We start from the raw sequence: 21,390 nt of genomic DNA, 5'->3' as shown, positions 1-21,390 counted from the left end.
CCGTGCGATTGCACAAACAACTCCAGAATCGCAATTACCCTAGATGCATAGACCAGCAATACCCCACAGACGAAATTAACTACTGCACAACAAGATACATTTAATCATTAACATCATGAAAAACACATTAATCAGAAGCGTGTTTCCATTAATTAATGTTACTCCAGGCATCTAAACTCTCCGTTAAATCATAGAAATTCATTACAATTCAAGCAAAACAGTCTACACAGTCATGTGGTTATGCACAGTCCCAATTCACCACGCTTACATGTTTACAATCACCGCAGGACTAACCTCATTACAAGTGATTGGCATTCGAGTCCTAGCAATGACAAAAACTAATCGGGTTACCGTGATGATATTTTTCATGGTGCGATTTGAAACACGGCTTAAGATTTGTCGATAACTATCGAAATCTCGCTATGGTGACAAGGCCATGTTCATGGAAACTATTTTGGATTATTTTCCATCAAAGTAGCACAGTTTTATCTCTCAAACGAGATGTGGATGATAATAATATCCAACCATCACCTCGTATCTATTTTGCAACCTTAAGCCAGCAGTGTAACCTCTGCAATCCAATGGCAGAAGCTTGTGACTGAATGTGGCAAAGTGGTGATAATTTTATGCAATCTGGAAAAAGGAGATGGGTAGGGTCCTTGACTGGCACCACAATTACTTATTTTGGAACATGCAATAGGTGTATGACAATGGAATTTGTATTTGTACAGAGTCTAAATGCAACCGCATCTCAAGACGTAGTACAACACAATACTACACGTGCATCATGGGGGAAAGGAAGTTGTGAGTATTTACTCGTCTTGTTTGTCTCATTATGAACGGGACAATCAGCAATGGGAACCTTCAGATTTTGACATAAACAAGTTACACAGAACAAATGTTACAATGGCACGTTTTCATAATTGCTAAACTACGTAATTCCCTACAGTAAAGTTATCTTCAAAGTGCAGGCTCCTGTGTTTTCACTTCGCATCTTGTAAAACTACGTTCATATATTTTGAACATATCTCAGACAATGAGCAGGTTAAGCCTGGATAAGCACTTAAATTACTCTGGTCAACAACAACAAAAAAACATGTTTTTTTGGCCTGGACTTTTGCAGCTGTTTTAGACTAATTTCAGGGTGCTGATTCCAAATCTGATCTCAGACTTGCTCTATCACATCTCATTTTTATGCTATCGGCATACCCCATTTTCATTGATTTTACCCGAAATTAACTCTGTCACTTATGATTGCAAGTTGTTGAGAGTCAGTGACTGCTTTAGTGTTAAAATATGGTGCTGTATTTTTAGGATAGTGTGTTTATAATATCATTTTATGTAGATATCCACATTTATTTAATATTTTTCTTCTGCAGTTTTATTGAAAATGCAATATTTGATATCTCAAAACCCTGATGTGATAGACAAAAACTGATGCCAGATTTGGAATCAGCACCCCAAAATTACCTTTAAACCGTTGGAATACCTTATGCCAGGAAAAGTGTGTTGACCAGTGTTACCAACCACGATGTATGAGGTGTGTGGCCGTAGTGTGGTCAGCAGACGGCAGTATGTTCACATAACATTCAGATAACGAGTCAATTTAGGTAATTTGCTCATGCCTGGGATGCTATTTATGAGAATAATTTATCGTTCTGAAACACGACAAGTCTGAGCTACCCCATGAAATTCCCGAGCGCTTTCTTCCAATTTGGCAAAAGTGGTAGTGGTTTCCTTTCAAAGCACGAAGCAATCCGAATCTAAAGTCCCTTCCCTATGTTGACTAATCTCAGAATTCATCAACGTGATCTCTACTGAATAACTGCATTATCTATGCCAATATAATGGCCGAATGGTGCCATTCCAATGATAAAGTTACTGCAATTCATTATTGCGCCAATGTTGATAATGATATTATAAATGAGAGAATCCACAACAGCTACTCTTTGATTTCGATTTAAAGCTTTCGTAACTGCAGGGATTCATCTTCTTGGTTCTTTCGGTAAAGTCACGTAGAACGGAAATAATAAAATAATAATAAAAAGAAAAATTAAACATATTATGTTTTCTTTTTATTATTTTATTACTTCCATTCTACTTGACTTTACCGAAAGAACCAAGAAAAAGCTACTCTTTGGTTCTTTCGGTAAAGTCACGTAGGGTATAAAATAAAATAAATCACGACGTTTCGATTGCAACACAAGCAATCATCATTAGGTGGGGAAACCACAGCAACGCTATACCATTCCCATTTAAATGTTAGATATATAATTATATTATAAGGATATGCTTATCTAATACTAAATATATAATGGGCTACTGTAGATAAAACGTATTTATAACACCTATAAAGAAAAATACAAACGTTTTGCATTGAGGTCCTGTTGCCATTTGGTAACTTATCAAGAGTGTTCAAATTACTACTTCTGCAAGTCTGCAATAACCGCATCCTTTGTAATTGTTGTCCAGCCCTCTGGAATGGTGCCATCGCCTATAAACGTCTTACTGTAAAGCTTCTCTAGGTCTGACTTAAATCTGCAGACAAACCATTTCCAATATGGCTGCACGGTGAAGTCTGGCGTGATGCTCCACCTTGCATATTCTGGCCCTGCTGTACGATAACTCTTGTATGGTATTTCATTGTCTTCTGAAAGCACAAACCGGCGATCACTATCAACTAAACTCGTACAAATATCTGTCACAAAATGATCTGTTCCATGACGTCTCCACCCTGTAACTGCCTCTGGCCGATGAATCTGAACGCTGTGGTTCTAGTCATGATTGGGCATCGTGTTTGTGCAGATGGCTTTACAGAATGGGCACTGCACCCAGCACCCACTCATCTGCTCACAGAGCATGTCATGAGGTGTGTTCATTACGTCTTCAAAATCCTTTAAGGATGCTTTAAAATATTGTTCATTCAACTGTACCACCAAGGTTATCATTGCTGTGGTTAGTTCTTCTCTAAAGTAGCCGACGTCATCTATGTCTTTGTAGTCAGCTCTAACCAGACTGTGCCTTGGGACAAGTATTTTGTCACCAAGCTGTTTACTAAACTCATCCAGCCACGATGATGCATCGCCTTTGGTTTTCTGGACAGCTGTTGTTGCATCGGTAATTGCTTTAAAAACATCGTTTTTGTAAAGCTCAAGACATGATAGTAATATTTCACGAATTGTTGTATTTTCGTTTGCTGAGCAATACTCTTCAACACGTTCTTTAATATAGCTTTGAAAATATTGTTTTGGTCTCTGAATATATTCAATGAATTCTTTAAAATCTTCTCTTCCTGCTAAATGTATCATGATGTAGTTTTCTAAATTTGATCGATTGCCATTGAATGCCGGACAATTTGACGTCATTTTGCTTGCAATGTCAAGGCTGGCTTTGTCACAGACTGCCTTGTGCACGAATGTTTTGAGTTTTATGCACAAAGTGTCAGCAAAGATGGTGGTGTCTGTTGCTCCTTTACATCGAATCTTAAAGCTGTTAAAGTAATCTTCTTTCTGGCTGTTGAGGTATATTAGAGGATCGTTTGCCCTCTGGAAATCATTCTGTATTTTCTGAAACCTCCCTTCAGCATTGGCCAAAATGTGTATTACTAAATCTAGCTTATACCTATTTGTGAGCTTCACTGTTACATTGCGTTTAGAAGCTGTATCATTTATACCAGTGTAATAAGAGCCATGTATGGCTCACGTGGCGATCGGCTTGCCGGTCCCGCTTTGTAGCCAATAAAGGGAGAGCCAGGGAGCATGGCCTCGGCGTGATTACGGCATGTTAGCTAGGGTCATTGGCTTGGCCAATTTGGGCCTCAGCTAATGGGAAGCCGGATCAGAGGCGTGGTCCCGGGATTGACGGGGAATGATCTGGAACGGGCTGGGCTGACAACGGAGGATTGGCTTAGGGGTACCACGTGACCGAGGGATGAAGAGGGGGAGAGACGAGGGAGTCGGGAGCAGACCTGGGAACGAAGAGAGCAGGAGCCACGCTCGTACGGGGCTCTGGCTGCCACGTGCGCGAGTGACTTAGCTGGTTGTCTGCCCGCTTCCCGTTGCCTGTCAGCAACGGGGAGTGTGTGTAACTGTGGAAGTGGAAAATAAAGAACTGATTCCAAGAGCCGTCTCGAGAAGGTTTATTACACCAGCATCTACAGCTATCAGCACAGATTGTATTACTTTATGTATATTGGTTTCATTGTAACCAAGCTTCCGTTTCTCAAGATCTTTAAAAACCTTCCTTGCTGCATTTTCTGCATCCTCTGATATTTTGTTGACAATATAATTTTATCGTCGATTAATGTAAGAAAATTCATTTTTTAACATATACCAAATACCTTCTCGTTTAATCACAACATATTATTGAGGATTAAACATGAAAGATTCATTTTCATACATGTTCATCAATTTAGTGATTAAATCTGTTTCACCTTTTAAAATGATCGTTAAGTGCATCTTGTGCATGTCGTCTAAAATCAACTTTTTCAAGTTCAAGTTCATTTATTAGGTATAGCCCTGTGAGCCATTCGGCTCTTGAATCGGGTGCAACCGCAACAAACAATAAACAAAAACATGAACAAAAAACATCTTAAAGTGAATATGTGACTAAGTGCAAACAGAAATCCAAGAAAAGGCAGGTGGGGTAATGCTTTTTGTCACTTCATCGGTCCATTCTTTCCACATCTGATCGAACTCTTTCTCCAATCGAATATCTTTCTGTCGGGTAGTTTCAGTTTTGAAGCCAAATCGTTGCTCTTCTTCATCAGTTGATCCTCATAGCGTGATCTATTTTGATCTAGCTTGATCCGAGCACTCTTTTGCTTCATCAGATCGGTGCATTTTTTGTGATTATCAGTCACAAGCTCATCCTTAATTGTTTCAAATCTCTTTACGAAGTTAGCTTTCCATTGACTCAACAATTCAGTATCATCTGCATTGAAATATGTTTCAATTTTTTGGCTGATCTCGTTGTATTTTGGCAAAAACCGTTTGCTCAACGCTTGACCAACTCAAATCATACGTTGTGTCTGTCTTGTTGTTAATGATAGTATGCTGCTTATTCTCCTCTTGAATAAGATAACCCCTCAGGCTCCACGTCCATTTCCCACACATTTCTTCCAGTTTTCTATAATCAACGTTTTTGGGTTTAGATCGCGTTATTTATAAATGTGTCGTAACCCTCCACCACCCGACACGGCCAATCAGCAAAAAAAGTGTCACGTTGACAAAAGACAAAGTTCACTGCTTAAGCCCACCCAGTGTGTTGAAGCGTGAAACCACAACATTTACAATTTGAGTCGTACGACGTATCGCTGGTAATTGCATCCAGCATCAACATGCAATTCGCCAGAATGATGAGGCTCTGCTCTGTCTCCCAGTCTTAAATAGAGCAGCAACAGGGTGACGTCATCATCCTTCAAGCGTACGTTGAATTCTGATATTTTTAGAACGTGACTTTTTTTAATGATGCTGTATTTAAGCTCTTTAACATTTTGGCAGTAGCTGGGATTTGGCGGGGCCATTGGATGATCTCCTTCCCAACGATGAGCAAAGTACTGGATGTCAGAGTCCATGTCACAACTGATCACCTCGTCAAATGATTCAACATCGCACTGCTCCTCATTGTTTTTATTTTCACTCTGAACACCAACATACCGTGCTTCATAGTCACCCGTGATCAGTCTCTGCAAAAAATAAGGGGCAAGTTCTTGTTCTGTGCGTGGGTGTTTTGTGTACGCATTGCTGACTTAACAACACACACATCCCCTGTGTGAATTTTACTGGGGTTAGTATTTTTGAAGGTCCAGCCTTTCAAGCAGATTCATAAACCTTTCATTCTCATTTGTTTTACTCTCAACTTCCCGTGTCTGCAAAATAGCCAATGCAGTCCCAGAAACAAGAGATTTAAAACGTTCCTCTGTCTGCTCGCAATGAATGGGGCTTCCATCATGGACCTGCACCACGTTTGACACTTTGGGGCAGATGTTTGCATTCGAAAGGGATTTCATGAATGTGAGATGTTCCTCTTTCCCTTGGAGGTCCGTGCATTAGTCTGAGCTCCTGTACTCAAATCGTTCAAAAGGACGTACTCCTGAGCCTTGGGAGCGCTTTGAGATCTGAGAGCCGAGTACTCGCTGTGTGCCCTGTCCACTTCGTGTTGAAGGCAGTCAACGTCCTCATAGTCCAGGAGGCGGTGGAACAATCGCTCCGTTGCACTGAACCCTGAAGCAGCAGCAGCTGCAATGAACAGCTCCTCCTCCTGCACTTGCGTCATTTCTCGGAGGCATCGGCACAGGGAATTGAGGGAAAATGTGACGTCATTGGTTCCCTTCACTTTTGCAACATTCAGCGCAGTTTCAGAATAAGTCGGTGAATCCGTGACTCGCTTTAATCGTTTCTTTGTTTCTGTAAATGTGTCAGCGAGGGCCTTTAGCTCGGCATCACGAATCTTGACCGTATCAGTCCCATACACCCACTGCGTTATCGAGGAGCGCTGGGGGAAGTTGTCCACTGCATAGATGTTCGGCTCTAAAAGGCGCTGTATTTTCATTTTTAATTGTTTTGGTTCGTCACGAGATGAATGCTTGCATGTCGATACAGCCAGATTCAAGTATTCCTGAAGGGCTGGATGGGAGAGACAGGCGTCGATCCAACTCCTGTTAGTTTGTGTGCATTCATAGAATTTCTGTTTTAGATTCCCCAGTTTATCCAGATGAGTTATATCGTCTGATATCATCCATTCTTGTAGGTGTGATATCATCCATTGCCTTACATCTTGCATGATCGATTGGGCTTCGACAATAGTGGCAGCCAATGCATCATCTTGATAATTATTTGCGTGCTTGTTTGTTAAGATGGCGTAAGCTGTTATGAGATCACTGGCTACCTTCAGGACATCTTTAAAATCACATCTATGATTGGACAGGACGATGTCCCATACTGGTATAAACCTGATGCCTCGGTCGATGAGAGACCATGTCCTATTGTTGGAAACAACAGCAGCTTTCCACTGAGGAAGATCATGAACGTCAGGATCACCGCCTATTGTGGTCACAGTCATCTTCACCATATCAGTGAGCACCGGGCCGTGCTGGCCAGAGCTACTTGAAGCTGGCTCAGTGGTCATTGCAGCGCCCGTATCAGTAGTCGTCCGACTGTCACAGTCAGCACCAATGGTGGATCCCAATAACTCGGACAAGAGCCGTTTCATTTCATCTTGCTGATCTAAACTGAAACCTTGAGCCGACGCCTTCCTCCAAAATATTCCTCCAAATTCGAGGGGTCCCTCGTTTGCGTGGGAGCCGAATAAGTGGAAGAAGTTTCTGATCATGCTGGTTAACACGGCGCTTTTGAAATCTGCTTTCGTGTTTTCCAAGGTGTTCTCAATATTTTGTAGTTCCTTCAGGGCTGCATCAGACAACCTGATTTGTGCCATTTGAAGATGCGCCGAGGCTAATGGCAGGTATGTGTACTCTGTCCTGGAAATATGGGAATGATCAGTCTGAACATTTTGCATTTTCTTAAGATTCAATGACTTGTTTGGCATTGAGATTGGTTCTCTACTCAAGGTAGAGACGCAACCTTGCTCTGAGACAGTGCTGCTAAAGCCCATGACTTTCATTCCCTTCTCGAACACAGATTCTTCACTGAAAGAAATAAACTCGTGTTGTTGTGTCATGGGCGTGTGGACCGGATCCACGAACTGGATTGTTTGTGGGATTGTCAAAAGTTTCCCTCTCTTCTCTAATGTATCCTCCAACTTCCCACTCATGTACACTCCCTCTAGAGCAAGACCCCCAGATGCATTCCGTAAAATCTCCTCATCTGACCTACAATGTCTTGAAACAGAATTGCTCATTTGGGTTGGTTCATTCATTCTCTCAGACACGACAGGAGGTAACGGATTGTCATTTTGTATACGAGCTAAGCTCATCTCCTCTTTATCACTCACAACATCATCAGCATCAATGGCAATCATTTTATAAAACGCCTTCTTTTCCCACGATTTACGGAAATGCGAGTCCAGTTCTTTGCATTCCTGACGGTCGAGGTGGAGCAGCGTCTGTGCACTAGAAATTAGCAGAACCTCGCGCAGTTTCTGTTTCCAGTAAACCTCGTCAAGACCCACGTCTCTGAGCATTCGTGCAAGGTCATCGTGAGCCTGGCTTGAGCGTTCCTCATCTTCCTCTCCAGATATTGCCTAGGGAAAGGCGCGTTATTATAATTATTATATTTAACACATGTGAGGCTTTCGCGACCAATATTATTCATAATCAACGTTTTTGGGTTTAGATCGCGTTGTTTATAAATGTGTCGTAACCCTCCACCACCCGACACCATTCTGGCGAATTGCCCGATGATGCTGGATGCAATTACCAGCGAAACGTCGTACGACTAAAAATTGTAAATGTTGTGGTTTCACGGTTCAACACACCGGTGGGCTCAAGCAGTGAACTATTTGTCTTTTGTCAACGTGATACTTTTTTACTGATTGGCCGTGTCGGGTGGTGGAGGGTTATGACACATTTATAAATAACGCGATCTAAACCCAAAAACGTTGATTACGAATAATAATTAGTATGTTTACAACAATACCACTTCCTCTTTCAAATAAAAAAACTCGTCAGAGAGAGAAGTGTTTTATACAATCACAGCTGCCAGTGCAGGCACATCAAGGCAAGGCGATGCTGTGCTCCCCATTTGCCTTGAAAAGCATAAAGTGTGTGTGTGACCAGACCCAGACATCAGTCAGCCTCCGTTTGAATGTGTACCAGATGGAAGTTCCTCGGCTACAGCCATAGACACCTGCACATATTTCGTGGTCATAGAAGATGTTACATAATGCAGAGGCCAGAGGACATCCTGGTTGCACCCTGCGGTGAACAGGGGATGGCTCTGCCTGTTGGCCACAGCTCTACCCGGGCCTACCCCCCATCATGAATGTCCTTCATCATTACCAGCAGAGGGCAGGGAAGACAAGCCTACAACGCTAGCCTCAGATACGATGTGCTAGTGGGTTTAAACCACGGTGTGATAGCCCCGAGGCCACCAATCCCGCTCGAATATTTATTTAAAAAACTAAAAACAAAGTATATTGAAAAACCTGGCTCGCTGGACTAATAGGGGAGCCCTGGGCCAACACCCTGAAAGGTCAAGAAGCCACAATTTAAATTAGAATCCCTAAAAAACACATCACCTGCCACGTAAATATAAGTGTAGTGCTTAATGCAACCTTAATTTGCCACATAGTGTTGGTGACATCACGACGGTGCTTGTGCCAGGCTAGGTGCACTGTTAGGCTATGTGAAGTGTCGACAGCTCGCTGGCAGGTCACGTGACTGACCCAGGTGTCATGGATTGACTGAGCGCATGACTCTGGCCGAGAAGTTCAACATAGCCAGGTAGCTTCCACAGCGTTACGAGGCCGATAACAAGAAACAACATCATTCTGCCCGAATGATTTCGAGAGAGACCTCTGCTCCCCCACCTCCCCTCCCCCACTCCCCATGCCTTACCACCCTCCGATATTGCAGTCCCAGATGTAATGAAGGACTCCGTCACACGATGTTGATCTCCGTCGGTCCTTTATTTGTGTTCGTCTTCCGCTCACCCCGCTGGCCTCCTCCTCGGCCCAGCGTCGTCTCTCCTTGTGCCCCGCACACTCTACAGCTACCTTGCTGCTCCCTATGCAGCCCCACTGCTGCTCTGCTATGCAGCTACTCTGCTGCCTGTGCAACCTCGCACCCTCTGCCAGCCTCCGCTAGTTCTGCAGCTACTCGGCTGCTCCGTGCAACCTCGCACGCCCTGTGCTAGCCTCTGCTCGCTCTGCAGCTACTCTGCTGCTCCGTGCAACCCCTGCACGCCCTGTGCGCCCCGCGCACTTTGCTCTCTCTTCACCCCACTGGCTGGCGCCGTCCGATGAGCCCCTCAGCCACCAGGCTGAGGCACGGCGGCCACCCAACGTGGTCTCCCTCTTCACTCCCTCGACTCCCCCTGATGTCTTCCGGTCTCCTTCCTATAACCCCTCGCCCACGTGACCCTGACTCCTCCGTCTCCCACGTGACCCTGACTCCTCCCTCTCGGATCGTCACATCCGACCTGCCCATTTACGCTCGCATTACACAGACAAGAAAGAGATGTATTCACCACTTGTGCATGAGGAACTGGCATCTTCTTATAAACAAATATTTTAGTTGAACTGCAATGGCAGTGTTGAACAAGCACGCCTTCTTACACAGAGCCATCTCTCCCTTCTGTGCACATGCCAATAATCATCATCGTCCTCATCATAATTTCAACCTCGTAATGTTGTCACAACACCTGATTACAATCGTTCAGTACCTTCACGATGGTGGGTAAGCCCAGGTAAGCTACGTGGCCAGTAGTTCACGTTGAGGTGTAACAGAGGAGCCCTTTGGCTCATACACTGTTTTACATTTTTTTAAGCATAATATAGGTTTTGGGTCAGATCGCATTATTTATAAATGTGTCGTAACCCTCCACTACCCAACATGGCCAAACAGTAAAAAATGTGTCACGTTTTCAAAGGACAAATTAATTTACTTTTTTAGCCCACCGGTTTTTTTACTGTTTGGCCATGTCGGGTGGTGAAGGGTTACGACACATTTATAAATAACGCCATCTGACCCAAAAACCTATATTATGAATAATATTGGTCGCGAAAGCCTACGTGTTAAATGTATTTAAGCGTTCGTTACGTTACACATGAATAGATTTACTGACATTACAGAGTGGCTGACTGATCGTATTGTGAGAGGTGAGGTAGTGTAATTGCGCACCCATAAACATCTAGAGCCATGGTTAATCTACTGCTGGATGACAGACACCTACCTCTCTCGAGCTTTGTGTTTAATTCTGAATGTGAGGAGAGTGATCCAGCAGTGTATAGACACACAGCGTCGTTACTCACTGGGAGTGGAGACTGGGCGATGTCCGCAGCTCTTTGCAGCGCCTGTAAGAAGGTGAACACAACGCGTTATGCACTGCATGGACATCATGCCAGCAGTGTTCACGTTGTCAGCGTGAGATACACTTTGGAGGTCGTCTATGTCTTGTCAACAACAACCTTGGGATTTTAGTCTAGCCTTAGCCGGTGAATCCCTCTGAACCCTATGGGAGCCTTTGTCTGGCTCTACGAGCCTCAGTGATCCACACTGAACCCTATGGGAACATTAGTCTGCCTCCATGAACCTCGGTGATTAACACTGAACCCTCCGAACTCGATGATGATAATAATTATGATCGTGGCAGTATGGGTGATGATGGTGGTAGTGGTTGTGGTGGTAGTGCCTTTACCTGACTCTCCTCTCCTGTAGAAAAAGATGCAGACCTCCCTCTAGTGAAAGAGACCTCCACCAGAGGGCGCTCCAGAGAGCCCCTCTCGAGAGGGAGGGTACTTGGTCTACTCTTCCACGCTGGTCAGATGTCTTAGAAGGAGTGGGGGTAACCCGCACGTTACCACACCACACCGCACCGGATCTGCCTATCGTCTCCCTGTGTTGTAGCGACTTAAACTGCTGGGTAGAGGTCACGTGGGACCCACCCAGATAGAGATGTGAAACTTCTATTAACCAGTCTCACCGGTTACTGTGTCTCATGAATTCCACACACAATTTGCAAAAGGAAGGCAAACAAGGTGTGGTGGAGTCAAATAAACATGACATTGAGATTGTTCAAGTAGAGGGAGAATATGATAGGGCCAAGCACAGAGCCATGTGGAACTCCCTTAGTAATGGGGTCTTTTCAGTTGGAACTGCTCAGACAAGTAGCTGTGGATCCAGTGTATTGAACACGTTGTGAAATGTAGACATATTACTACTTATTCTTTGGTTCTTTCGGTAAAAGAACTTAGATACAAAATAAATGAAGAGAGTAAAAATAAAAATCATCAAATAATAATAAGCAATTAAAATAACACTAATGTAGACTGTAGCCTGGTTCTTAATCGAAATGAGTGTACTGGAAGTCTATAATGTAGACTGTAACTTGCTTCTTAACCTCGGTGAGTGTACTGGCAGTCTATAATGTAGACTGCAGCCTGGTTATTAAGCTGGGTGAGTGTACTGGCAGTCTATAATGTAGACTGTACCCTGGTTCTTAACCTGAGTGAGCGTACTGGCAGTCTATAATGTAGACTTATTCTTGGTTCTTTATAATTTAAATATAATAAAAATATGATAAAAATATAAATAAAAACAAAAACCGCGATGTTTCGATCCCAACACAAGCGGTCATCAGGAAAAGGTGGGTTAGCCTCTATAGGCAAACTGTTTATAAAGTTTTAGAGATGGGCACAGCCCACGTGTGTGAGCAGAGTGCGTGGGGCAGCTGATGTTAATGTAGCCCACGTGCGTCAGCAGAGTGGGTGGGGCAGCTGATGTTAATGTAGCCCACGTGCGTCAGCAGAGTGAGCGGGGCAGCTAATGTTAATGTAGCCCACGTGTGTCAGCAGAGTGAGCGGGGCAGCTGATGTTAATGTAGCCCACGTGTGTCAGCAGAGTGAGCGGGCAGCTGATATTAATGTAGCCCACGTGCGTCAGCAGAGTGAGCGGGGCAGCTAATGTTAATGTAGCCCACGTGTGTCAGCAGAGTGGGTGGGGCAGCTGATGTTAATGTAGCCCACGTGTGTCAGCAGAGTGAGCGGGCAGCTGATATTAATGTAGCCCACGTGCGTCAGCAGAGTGAGCGGGGCAGCTAATGTTAATGTAGCCCACGTGTGTCAGCAGAGTGAGCGGGCAGCTAATGTTAATGTAGCCCACGTGTGTCAGCAGAGTGAGCGGGCAGCTAATGTTAATGTAGCCCACGTGTGTCAGCAGAGTGGGCGGGGCAGCTAATGTTAATGTAGCCCACGTGTGTCAGCAGAGTGGGCGGGGCAGCTGATGTTAATGTAGCCCACGTGTGTCAGCAGAGTGAGCGGGCAGCTGATGTTAATGTAGCCCACGTGCGTCAGCAGAGTGAGCGGGCAGCTGATGTTAATGTAGCCATCGTGTGTCAGCAGAGTGAGCGGGCAGCTGATGTTAATGTAGCCCACGTGTGTCAGCAGAGTGAGCGGGCAGCTAATGTTAATGTAGCTCACGTGTGTCAGTAGAGTGAGCGGGCAGCTAATGTTAATGTAGCCGACGTGTGTCAGCAGAGTGAGCGGGCAGCTGATGTTAATGTAGCCCACGTGTGTCAGCAGAGTGAGCGGGCAGCTGATGTTATTGTAGCCCACGTGTGTCAGCAGAGTGAGCGGGCAGCTGATGTTAATGTAGCCCACGTGCGTCAGCAGAGTGAGCGGGGCAGCTGATGCTAATGTAGCCCACGTGCGTCAGCAGAGTGAGCGGGCATCTGATGTTAATGTAGCTCATGTGTGTCAGCAGAGTGAGCGGGGCAGCTGATGTTAATGTAGCCCAAGTGCGTCAGCAGAGTGAGCGGGCAGCTGATGTTAATGTAGCCCACGTGTGTCAGCAGAGTGGGCGGGACAGCTGATGTTAATGTAGCCCACGTGTGTCAGCAGAGTGGGCGGACAGCTGATGTTAATGTAGCTCACGTGTGTCAGCAGAGTGGGCGGGGCAGCTGATGTTAATGTAGCCCACGTGTGTCAGCAGAGTGAGCGGGCAGCTGATGTTAATGTAGCCCACGTGTGTCAGCAGAGTGAGCGGGGCAGCTGATGTTAATGTAGCCCACGTGTTTCAGCAGAGTGAGCGGGGCAGCTGATGTTAATGTAGCTCACGTGTGTCAGCAGAGTGGGCGGGGCAGCTGATGTTAATGTAGCCCACGTGTGTCAGCAGAGTGGGCGGGCAGCTGATGTTAATGTAGCCCACGTGTGTCAGCAGAGTGAGCGGGGCAGCTGATGTTAATGTAGCCCACGTGTTTCAGCAGAGTGAGCGGGGCCGCTGATGTTAATGTAGCCCACGTGTGTCAGCAGAGTGAGTGAGGCAGCTAATGTTAATGTAGCCCACGTGTTTCAGCAGAGTGAGCGGGGCAGCTGATGTTAATGTAGCTCACGTGTGTCAGCAGAGTGAGCGGGGCAGCTGATGTTAATGTAGCCCACGTGCGTCAGCAGAGTGAGCGGGGCAGCTGATGTTAATGTAGCCCACGTGTGTCAGCAGAGTGAGCGGGGCAGCTGATGTTAATGTAGCCCACGTGTTTCAGCAGAGTGAGCGGGGCAGCTGATGTTAATGTAGCTCACGTGTGTCAGCAGAGTGAGCGGGGCAGCTGATGTTAATGTAGCCCACGTGCGTCAGCAGAGTGAGCGGGGCAGCTGATGTTAATGTAGCCCACGTGTTTCAGCAGAGTGAGCGGGGCAGCTGATGTTAATGTAGCCCACGTGTGTCAGCAGAGTGGGCGGGGCAGCTAATGTTAATGTAGCCCACGTGCGTCAGCAGAGTGAGCGGGGCAGCTGATGTTAATGTAGCCCACGTGTTTCAGCAGAGTGAGCGGGGCAGCTGATGTTAATGTAGCCCACGTGTGTCAGCAGAGTGGGCGGGGCATCTGATGTTAATGTAGCTCACGTGTGTCAGCAGAGTGAGCGGGGCAGCTGATGTTAATGTAGCCCACGTGCGTCAGCAGAGTGAGCGGGCAGCTGATGTTAATGTAGCCCACGTGTGTCAGCAGAGTGGGCGGGGCAGCTGATGTTAATGTAGCCCACGTGCGTCAGCAGAGTGAGCGGGGCAGCTGATGTTAATGTAGCCCACGTGTGTCAGCAGAGTGGGCGGGGCATCTGATGTTAATGTAGCTCACGTGTGTCAGCAGAGTGAGTGGGGCATCTGATGTTAATGTAGCCCACGTGTTTCAGCAGAGTGAGCGGGGCAGCTGATGTTAATGTAGCCCACGTGTGTCAGCAGAGTGGGCGGGGCAGCTAATGTTAATGTAGCCCACGTGCGTCAGCAGAGTGAGCGGGGCAGCTGATGTTAATGTAGCTCGCGTGTTTCAGCAGAGTGAGTGGGGCAGCTGATGTTAATGTAGCTCACGTGTGTCAGCAGAGTGAGTGGGGCAGCTAATGTTAATGTAGCTCACGTGTGTCAGCAGAGTGAGCGGGCAGCTGATGTTAATGTAGCCCACGTGTGTCAGCAGAGTGAGTGGGGCAGCTAATGTTAATGTAGCCCACGTGTGTCAGCAGAGTGAGTGGGGCAGCTAATGTTAATATAGCTCACGTGTGTCAGCAGAGTGGGCGGGGCAGTTGATGTTAATGTAGCCCACGTGCGTCAGCAGAGTGAGCGGGCAGCTAATGTTAATGTAGCTCACGTGCGTCAGCAGAGTGGGCGGGCAGCTAATGTTAATGTAGCTCATGTGCGTCAGCAGAGTGAGCGGGCAGCTGATGTTAATGTAGCTCATGTGCGTCAGCAGAGTGAGCGGGCAGCTGATGTTAATGTAGCTCATGTGCGTCAGCAGAGTGGGCGGGCAGCTAATGTTAATGTAGCTCACGTGCGTCAGCAGAGTGAGCGGGCAGCTGATGTTAATGTAGCTCATGTGCGTCAGCAGAGTGAGCGGGCAGCTGATGTTAATGTAGCTCACGTGTGTCAGCAGAGTGGGCGGGCAGCTGATGTTAATGTAGCTCACGTGTGTCAGCAGAGTGAGCGGGCAGCTGATGTTAATGTAGCCCAAGTGTGTCAGCAGAGTGGGCGGGGCAGCTGATGTTAATGTAGCCCAAGTGTGTCAGCAGAGTGGGCGGGGCAGCTGATGTTAATGTAGCCCACGTGTGTCAGCAGAGTGGGCGGGCAGCTGATGTTAATGTAGCCCACGTGCGTCAGCAAAGTGAGCGGGCAGCTAATGTTAATGTAGCCCACGTGCGTCAGCAGAGTGAGCGGGCAGCTGATGTTAATGTAGCTCACGTGCGTCAGCAGAGTGAGCGAGCAGCTGATGTTAATGTAGCCCACGTGTGTCAGCAGAGTGAGCGAGCAGCTGATGTTAATGTAGCTCACGTGTGTCAGCAGAGTGAGCGGGCAGCTGATGTTAATGTAGCCCACGTGTGTCAGCAGAGTGAGCGGGCAGCTGATGTTAATGTAGCCCACGTGTGTCAGCAGAGTGAGCGGGCAGCTGATGTTAATGTAGCTCACGTGTGTCAGCAGAGTGGGCGGGGCAGCTGATGTTAATGTAGCTCACGTGTGTCAGCAGAGTGGGCGGGGCAGCTGATGTTAATGTAGCTCACGTGTGTCAGCAGAGTGGGCGGGGCAGCTGATGTTAATGTAGCTCACGTGTGTCAGCAGAGTGGGCGGGGCAGCTGATGTTAATGTAGCTCACGTGTGTCAGCAGAGTGGGCGGGGCAGCTGATGTTAATGTAGCTCACGTGTGTCAGCAGAGTGGGTGGGCAGCTGATGTTAATGTAGCCCACGTGTGTCAGCAGAGTGGGCGGGCAGCTGATTTTAATGTAGCCCACGTGTGTCAGCAGAGTGGGCGGGCAGCTGATGTTAATGTAGCTCACGTGTGTCAGCAGAGTGGGCGGGGCAGCTGATGTTAATGTAGCTCACGTGCGTCAGCAGAGTGGGCGGGGCAGCTGATGTTAATGTAGCTCACGTGTGTCAGCAGAGTGGGCGGGGCAGTTGATGTTAATGTAGCCCACGTGTGTCAGCAGAGTGAGCGGGCAGCTGATGTTAATGTAGCCCACGTGTGTCAGCAGAGTGGGCGGGGCAGCTGATGTTAATGTAGCCCACGTGTGTCAGCAGAGTGAGCGGGGCAGCTGATGTTAATGTAGCCCACGTGTGTCAGCAGAGTGAGCGGGCCAGCTGATGTTAATGTAGCCCACGTGTGTCAGCAGAGTGAGCGGGCAGCTGATGTTAATGTAGCTCACGTGGGTCAGCAGAGTGGGCGGGCAGCTAATGTTAATGTAGCCCACGTGTGTCAGCAGAGTGAGCGGGCAGCTGATGTTAATGTAGCTCACGTGTGTCAGCAGAGTGGGCGGGCAGCTGATGTTAATGTAGCCCACGTGTGTCAGCAGAGTGAGCGGGCAGCTGATGTTAATGTAGCCCACGTGTGTCAGCAGAGTGAGCGGGCAGCTGATGTTAATGTAGCTCACGTGTGTCAGCAGAGTGGGCGGGCAGCTAATGTTAATGTAGCCCACGTGTGTCAGCAGAGTGAGCGGGCAGCTGATGTTAATGTAGCCCACGTGTGTCAGCAGAGTGAGCGGGCAGCTGATGTTAATGTAGCTCACGTGTGTCAGCAGAGTGGGCGGGCAGCTGATGTTAATGTAGCCCACGTGTGTCAGCAGAGTGAGCGGGCAGCTGATGTTATTGTAGCTCACGTGTGTCAGCAGAGTGAGTGGGGCAGCTAATGTTAATGTAGCCCACGTGTGTCAGCAGAGTGAGTGGGGCAGCTAATGTTAATATAGCTCACGTGTGTCAGCAGAGTGGGCGGGGCAGTTGATGTTAATGTAGCCCACGTGCGTCAGCAGAGTGAGCGGGCAGCTAATGTTAATGTAGCTCACGTGCGTCAGCAGAGTGGGCGGGCAGCTAATGTTAATGTAGCTCATGTGCGTCAGCAGAGTGAGCGGGCAGCTGATGTTAATGTAGCTCATGTGCGTCAGCAGAGTGAGCGGGCAGCTGATGTTAATGTAGCTCATGTGCGTCAGCAGAGTGGGCGGGCAGCTAATGTTAATGTAGCTCACGTGCGTCAGCAGAGTGAGCGGGCAGCTGATGTTAATGTAGCTCATGTGCGTCAGCAGAGTGAGCGGGCAGCTGATGTTAATGTAGCTCACGTGTGTCAGCAGAGTGGGCGGGCAGCTGATGTTAATGTAGCTCACGTGTGTCAGCAGAGTGAGCGGGCAGCTGATGTTAATGTAGCCCAAGTGTGTCAGCAGAGTGGGCGGGGCAGCTGATGTTAATGTAGCCCAAGTGTGTCAGCAGAGTGGGCGGGGCAGCTGATGTTAATGTAGCCCACGTGTGTCAGCAGAGTGGGCGGGCAGCTGATGTTAATGTAGCCCACGTGCGTCAGCAAAGTGAGCGGGCAGCTAATGTTAATGTAGCCCACGTGCGTCAGCAGAGTGAGCGGGCAGCTGATGTTAATGTAGCTCACGTGCGTCAGCAGAGTGAGCGAGCAGCTGATGTTAATGTAGCCCACGTGTGTCAGCAGAGTGAGCGAGCAGCTGATGTTAATGTAGCTCACGTGTGTCAGCAGAGTGAGCGGGCAGCTGATGTTAATGTAGCCCACGTGTGTCAGCAGAGTGAGCGGGCAGCTGATGTTAATGTAGCCCACGTGTGTCAGCAGAGTGAGCGGGCAGCTGATGTTAATGTAGCTCACGTGTGTCAGCAGAGTGGGCGGGGCAGCTGATGTTAATGTAGCTCACGTGTGTCAGCAGAGTGGGCGGGGCAGCTGATGTTAATGTAGCTCACGTGTGTCAGCAGAGTGGGCGGGGCAGCTGATGTTAATGTAGCTCACGTGTGTCAGCAGAGTGGGCGGGGCAGCTGATGTTAATGTAGCTCACGTGTGTCAGCAGAGTGGGCGGGGCAGCTGATGTTAATGTAGCTCACGTGTGTCAGCAGAGTGGGTGGGCAGCTGATGTTAATGTAGCCCACGTGTGTCAGCAGAGTGGGCGGGCAGCTGATTTTAATGTAGCCCACGTGTGTCAGCAGAGTGGGCGGGCAGCTGATGTTAATGTAGCTCACGTGTGTCAGCAGAGTGGGCGGGGCAGCTGATGTTAATGTAGCTCACGTGCGTCAGCAGAGTGGGCGGGGCAGCTGATGTTAATGTAGCTCACGTGTGTCAGCAGAGTGGGCGGGGCAGTTGATGTTAATGTAGCCCACGTGTGTCAGCAGAGTGAGCGGGCAGCTGATGTTAATGTAGCCCACGTGTGTCAGCAGAGTGGGCGGGGCAGCTGATGTTAATGTAGCCCACGTGTGTCAGCAGAGTGAGCGGGGCAGCTGATGTTAATGTAGCCCACGTGTGTCAGCAGAGTGAGCGGGCCAGCTGATGTTAATGTAGCCCACGTGTGTCAGCAGAGTGAGCGGGCAGCTGATGTTAATGTAGCTCACGTGTGTCAGCAGAGTGGGCGGGCAGCTAATGTTAATGTAGCCCACGTGTGTCAGCAGAGTGAGCGGGCAGCTGATGTTAATGTAGCTCACGTGTGTCAGCAGAGTGGGCGGGCAGCTGATGTTAATGTAGCCCACGTGTGTCAGCAGAGTGAGCGGGCAGCTGATGTTAATGTAGCCCACGTGTGTCAGCAGAGTGAGCGGGCAGCTGATGTTAATGTAGCTCACGTGTGTCAGCAGAGTGGGCGGGCAGCTAATGTTAATGTAGCCCACGTGTGTCAGCAGAGTGAGCGGGCAGCTGATGTTAATGTAGCCCACGTGTGTCAGCAGAGTGAGCGGGCAGCTGATGTTAATGTAGCTCACGTGTGTCAGCAGAGTGGGCGGGCAGCTGATGTTAATGTAGCCCACGTGTGTCAGCAGAGTGAGCGGGCAGCTGATGTTATTGTAGCTCACGTGTGTCAGCAGAGTGGGCGGGCAGCTGATGTTAATGTAGCCCACGTGTGTCAGCAGAGTGGGCGGGCAGCTGATGTTAATGTAGCTCACGTGTGTCAGCAGAGTGGGCGGGGCAGCTGATGTTAATGTAGCCCACGTGTGTCAGCAGAGTGAGCGGGCAGCTGATGTTAATGTAGCCCACGTGTGTCAGCAGAGTGGGCGGGCAGCTGATGTTAATGTAGCCCACGTGTGTCAGCAGAGTGAGCGGGCAGCTGATGTTAATGTAGCTCACGTGTGTCAGCAGAGTGAGCGAGCAGCTAATGTTAATGTAGCCCACGTGCGTCAGCAGAGTGGGCGGGGCAGCTGATGTTAATGTAGCCCACGTGTGTCAGCAGAGTGGGCGGGGCAGCTGATGTTAATGTAGCCCAAGTGTGTCAGCAGAGTGGGCGGGGCAGCTGATATTAATGTAGCCCACGTGCGTCAGCAGAGTGAGCGGGCAGCTAATGTTAATGTAGCCCACGTGTGTCAGCAGAGTGGGCGGGGCAGTTGATGTTAATGTAGCCCACGTGTGTCAGCAGAGTGAGCGGGCAGCTAATGTTAATGTAGCCCACGTGCGTCAGCAGAGTGGGCGGGGCAGCTGATGTTAATGTAGCCCAAGTGTGTCAGCAGAGTGAGCGGGCAGCTAATGTTAATGTAGCCCACGTGTGTCAGCAGAGTGGGCGGGGCTGTTGATGTTAATGTAGCCCACGTGTGTCAGCAGAGTGAGCGGGCAGCTGATGTTAATGTAGCTCACGTGTGTCAGCAGAGTGAGTGGGCAGCTGATGTTAATGTAGCTCACGTGCGTCAGCAGAGTGAGCGGGCAGCTGATGTTAATGTAGCCCACGTGTGTCAGCAGAGTGAGCGGGCAGCTGATGTTAATGTAGCCCACGTGCGTCAGCAGAGTGGGCGGGGCAGCTGATGTTAATGTAGCCCACGTGCGTCAGCAGAGTGAGCGGGCAGCTAATGTTAATGTAGCCCACGTGTGTCAGCAGAGTGGGCGGGCAGCTGATGTTAATGTAGCCCACGTGTGTCAGCAGAGTGGGCGGGGCAGCTGATGTTAATGTAGCCCACGTGTGTCAGCAGAGTGGGCGGGCAGCTGATGTTAATGTAGCCCACGTGCGTCAGCAGAGTGGGCGGGGCAGTTGATGTTAATGTAGCCCACGTGTGTCAGCAGAGTGAGCGGGCAGCTGATGTTAATGTAGCTCACGTGTGTCAGCAGAGTGGGCTGGGCAGCTGATGTTAATGTAGCTCACGTGTGTCAGCAGAGTGGGCGGGCAGCTGATGTTAATGTAGCCCACGTGTGTCAGCAGAGTGAGCGGGCAGCTGATGTTAATGTATCCCACGTGTGTCAGCAGAGTGAGCGGGGCAGCTGATGTTAATGTAGCCCACGTGTGTCAGCAGAGTGAGTGGGGCAGCTGATGTTAATGTAGCCCACGTGTGTCAGCAGAGTGAGCGGGCAGCTGATGTTAATGTAGCCCACGTGTGTCAGCAGAGTGGGCGGGGCAGCTGATGTTAATGTAGCTCACGTGTGTCAGCAGAGTGAGCGGGGCAGCTGATGTTAATGTAGCTCACGTGTGTCAGCAGAGTGGGCGGGGCACCTGATGTTAATGTAGCCCACGTGTGTCAGCAGAGTGAGCGGGCAGCTGATGTTAATGTAGCCCACGTGTGTCAGCAGAGTGAGCGGGGCAGCTGATGTTATTGTAGCCCACGTGTGTCAGCAGAGTGAGCGGGCAGCTAATGTTAATGTAGCTCACGTGTGTCAGCAGATTGAGCGGGGCAGCTAATGTTAATGTAGCTCACGTGTGTAGTGGTGATACGCGCTGGGGTAGGGATCGGGTGCCAGCGCGTAATGATTGGCTGTGTGTGTGGTGACGCGCGCTGACGGTGAAGGATCAGGGGTCAGCGCGGGGTCGTGGGTTATGTGGTGCTGATTGGCTGTGTGCCGGTGACGCGCT

At 48.6% G+C, this 21,390-nt stretch overlaps 1 protein-coding gene across 1 annotated transcript in view; it reads right to left on the bottom strand.

Annotated features, from left to right (window-relative positions):
• Positions 1-21,390, bottom strand: part of LOC144953701 (interferon-induced very large GTPase 1-like) — a 261,650-nt gene that overhangs the window by 213,737 nt on the left and 26,523 nt on the right. The window contains 2 exon segments of the mRNA XM_078884261.1: positions 5,878-6,024; positions 6,120-8,202. Coding sequence (XP_078740387.1) covers positions 5,878-6,024; positions 6,120-8,202 — 2,230 coding nt within the window.

This window comes from Lampetra fluviatilis, chromosome 81 (genome assembly GCF_964198595.1).
Source record: "Lampetra fluviatilis chromosome 81, kcLamFluv1.1, whole genome shotgun sequence".
NCBI lineage: Eukaryota > Metazoa > Chordata > Hyperoartia > Petromyzontiformes > Petromyzontidae > Lampetra > Lampetra fluviatilis.
The sequence above is the reverse complement of the archived record's forward strand: the minus strand, read 5'-3'. Positions and strand labels throughout refer to the sequence as shown.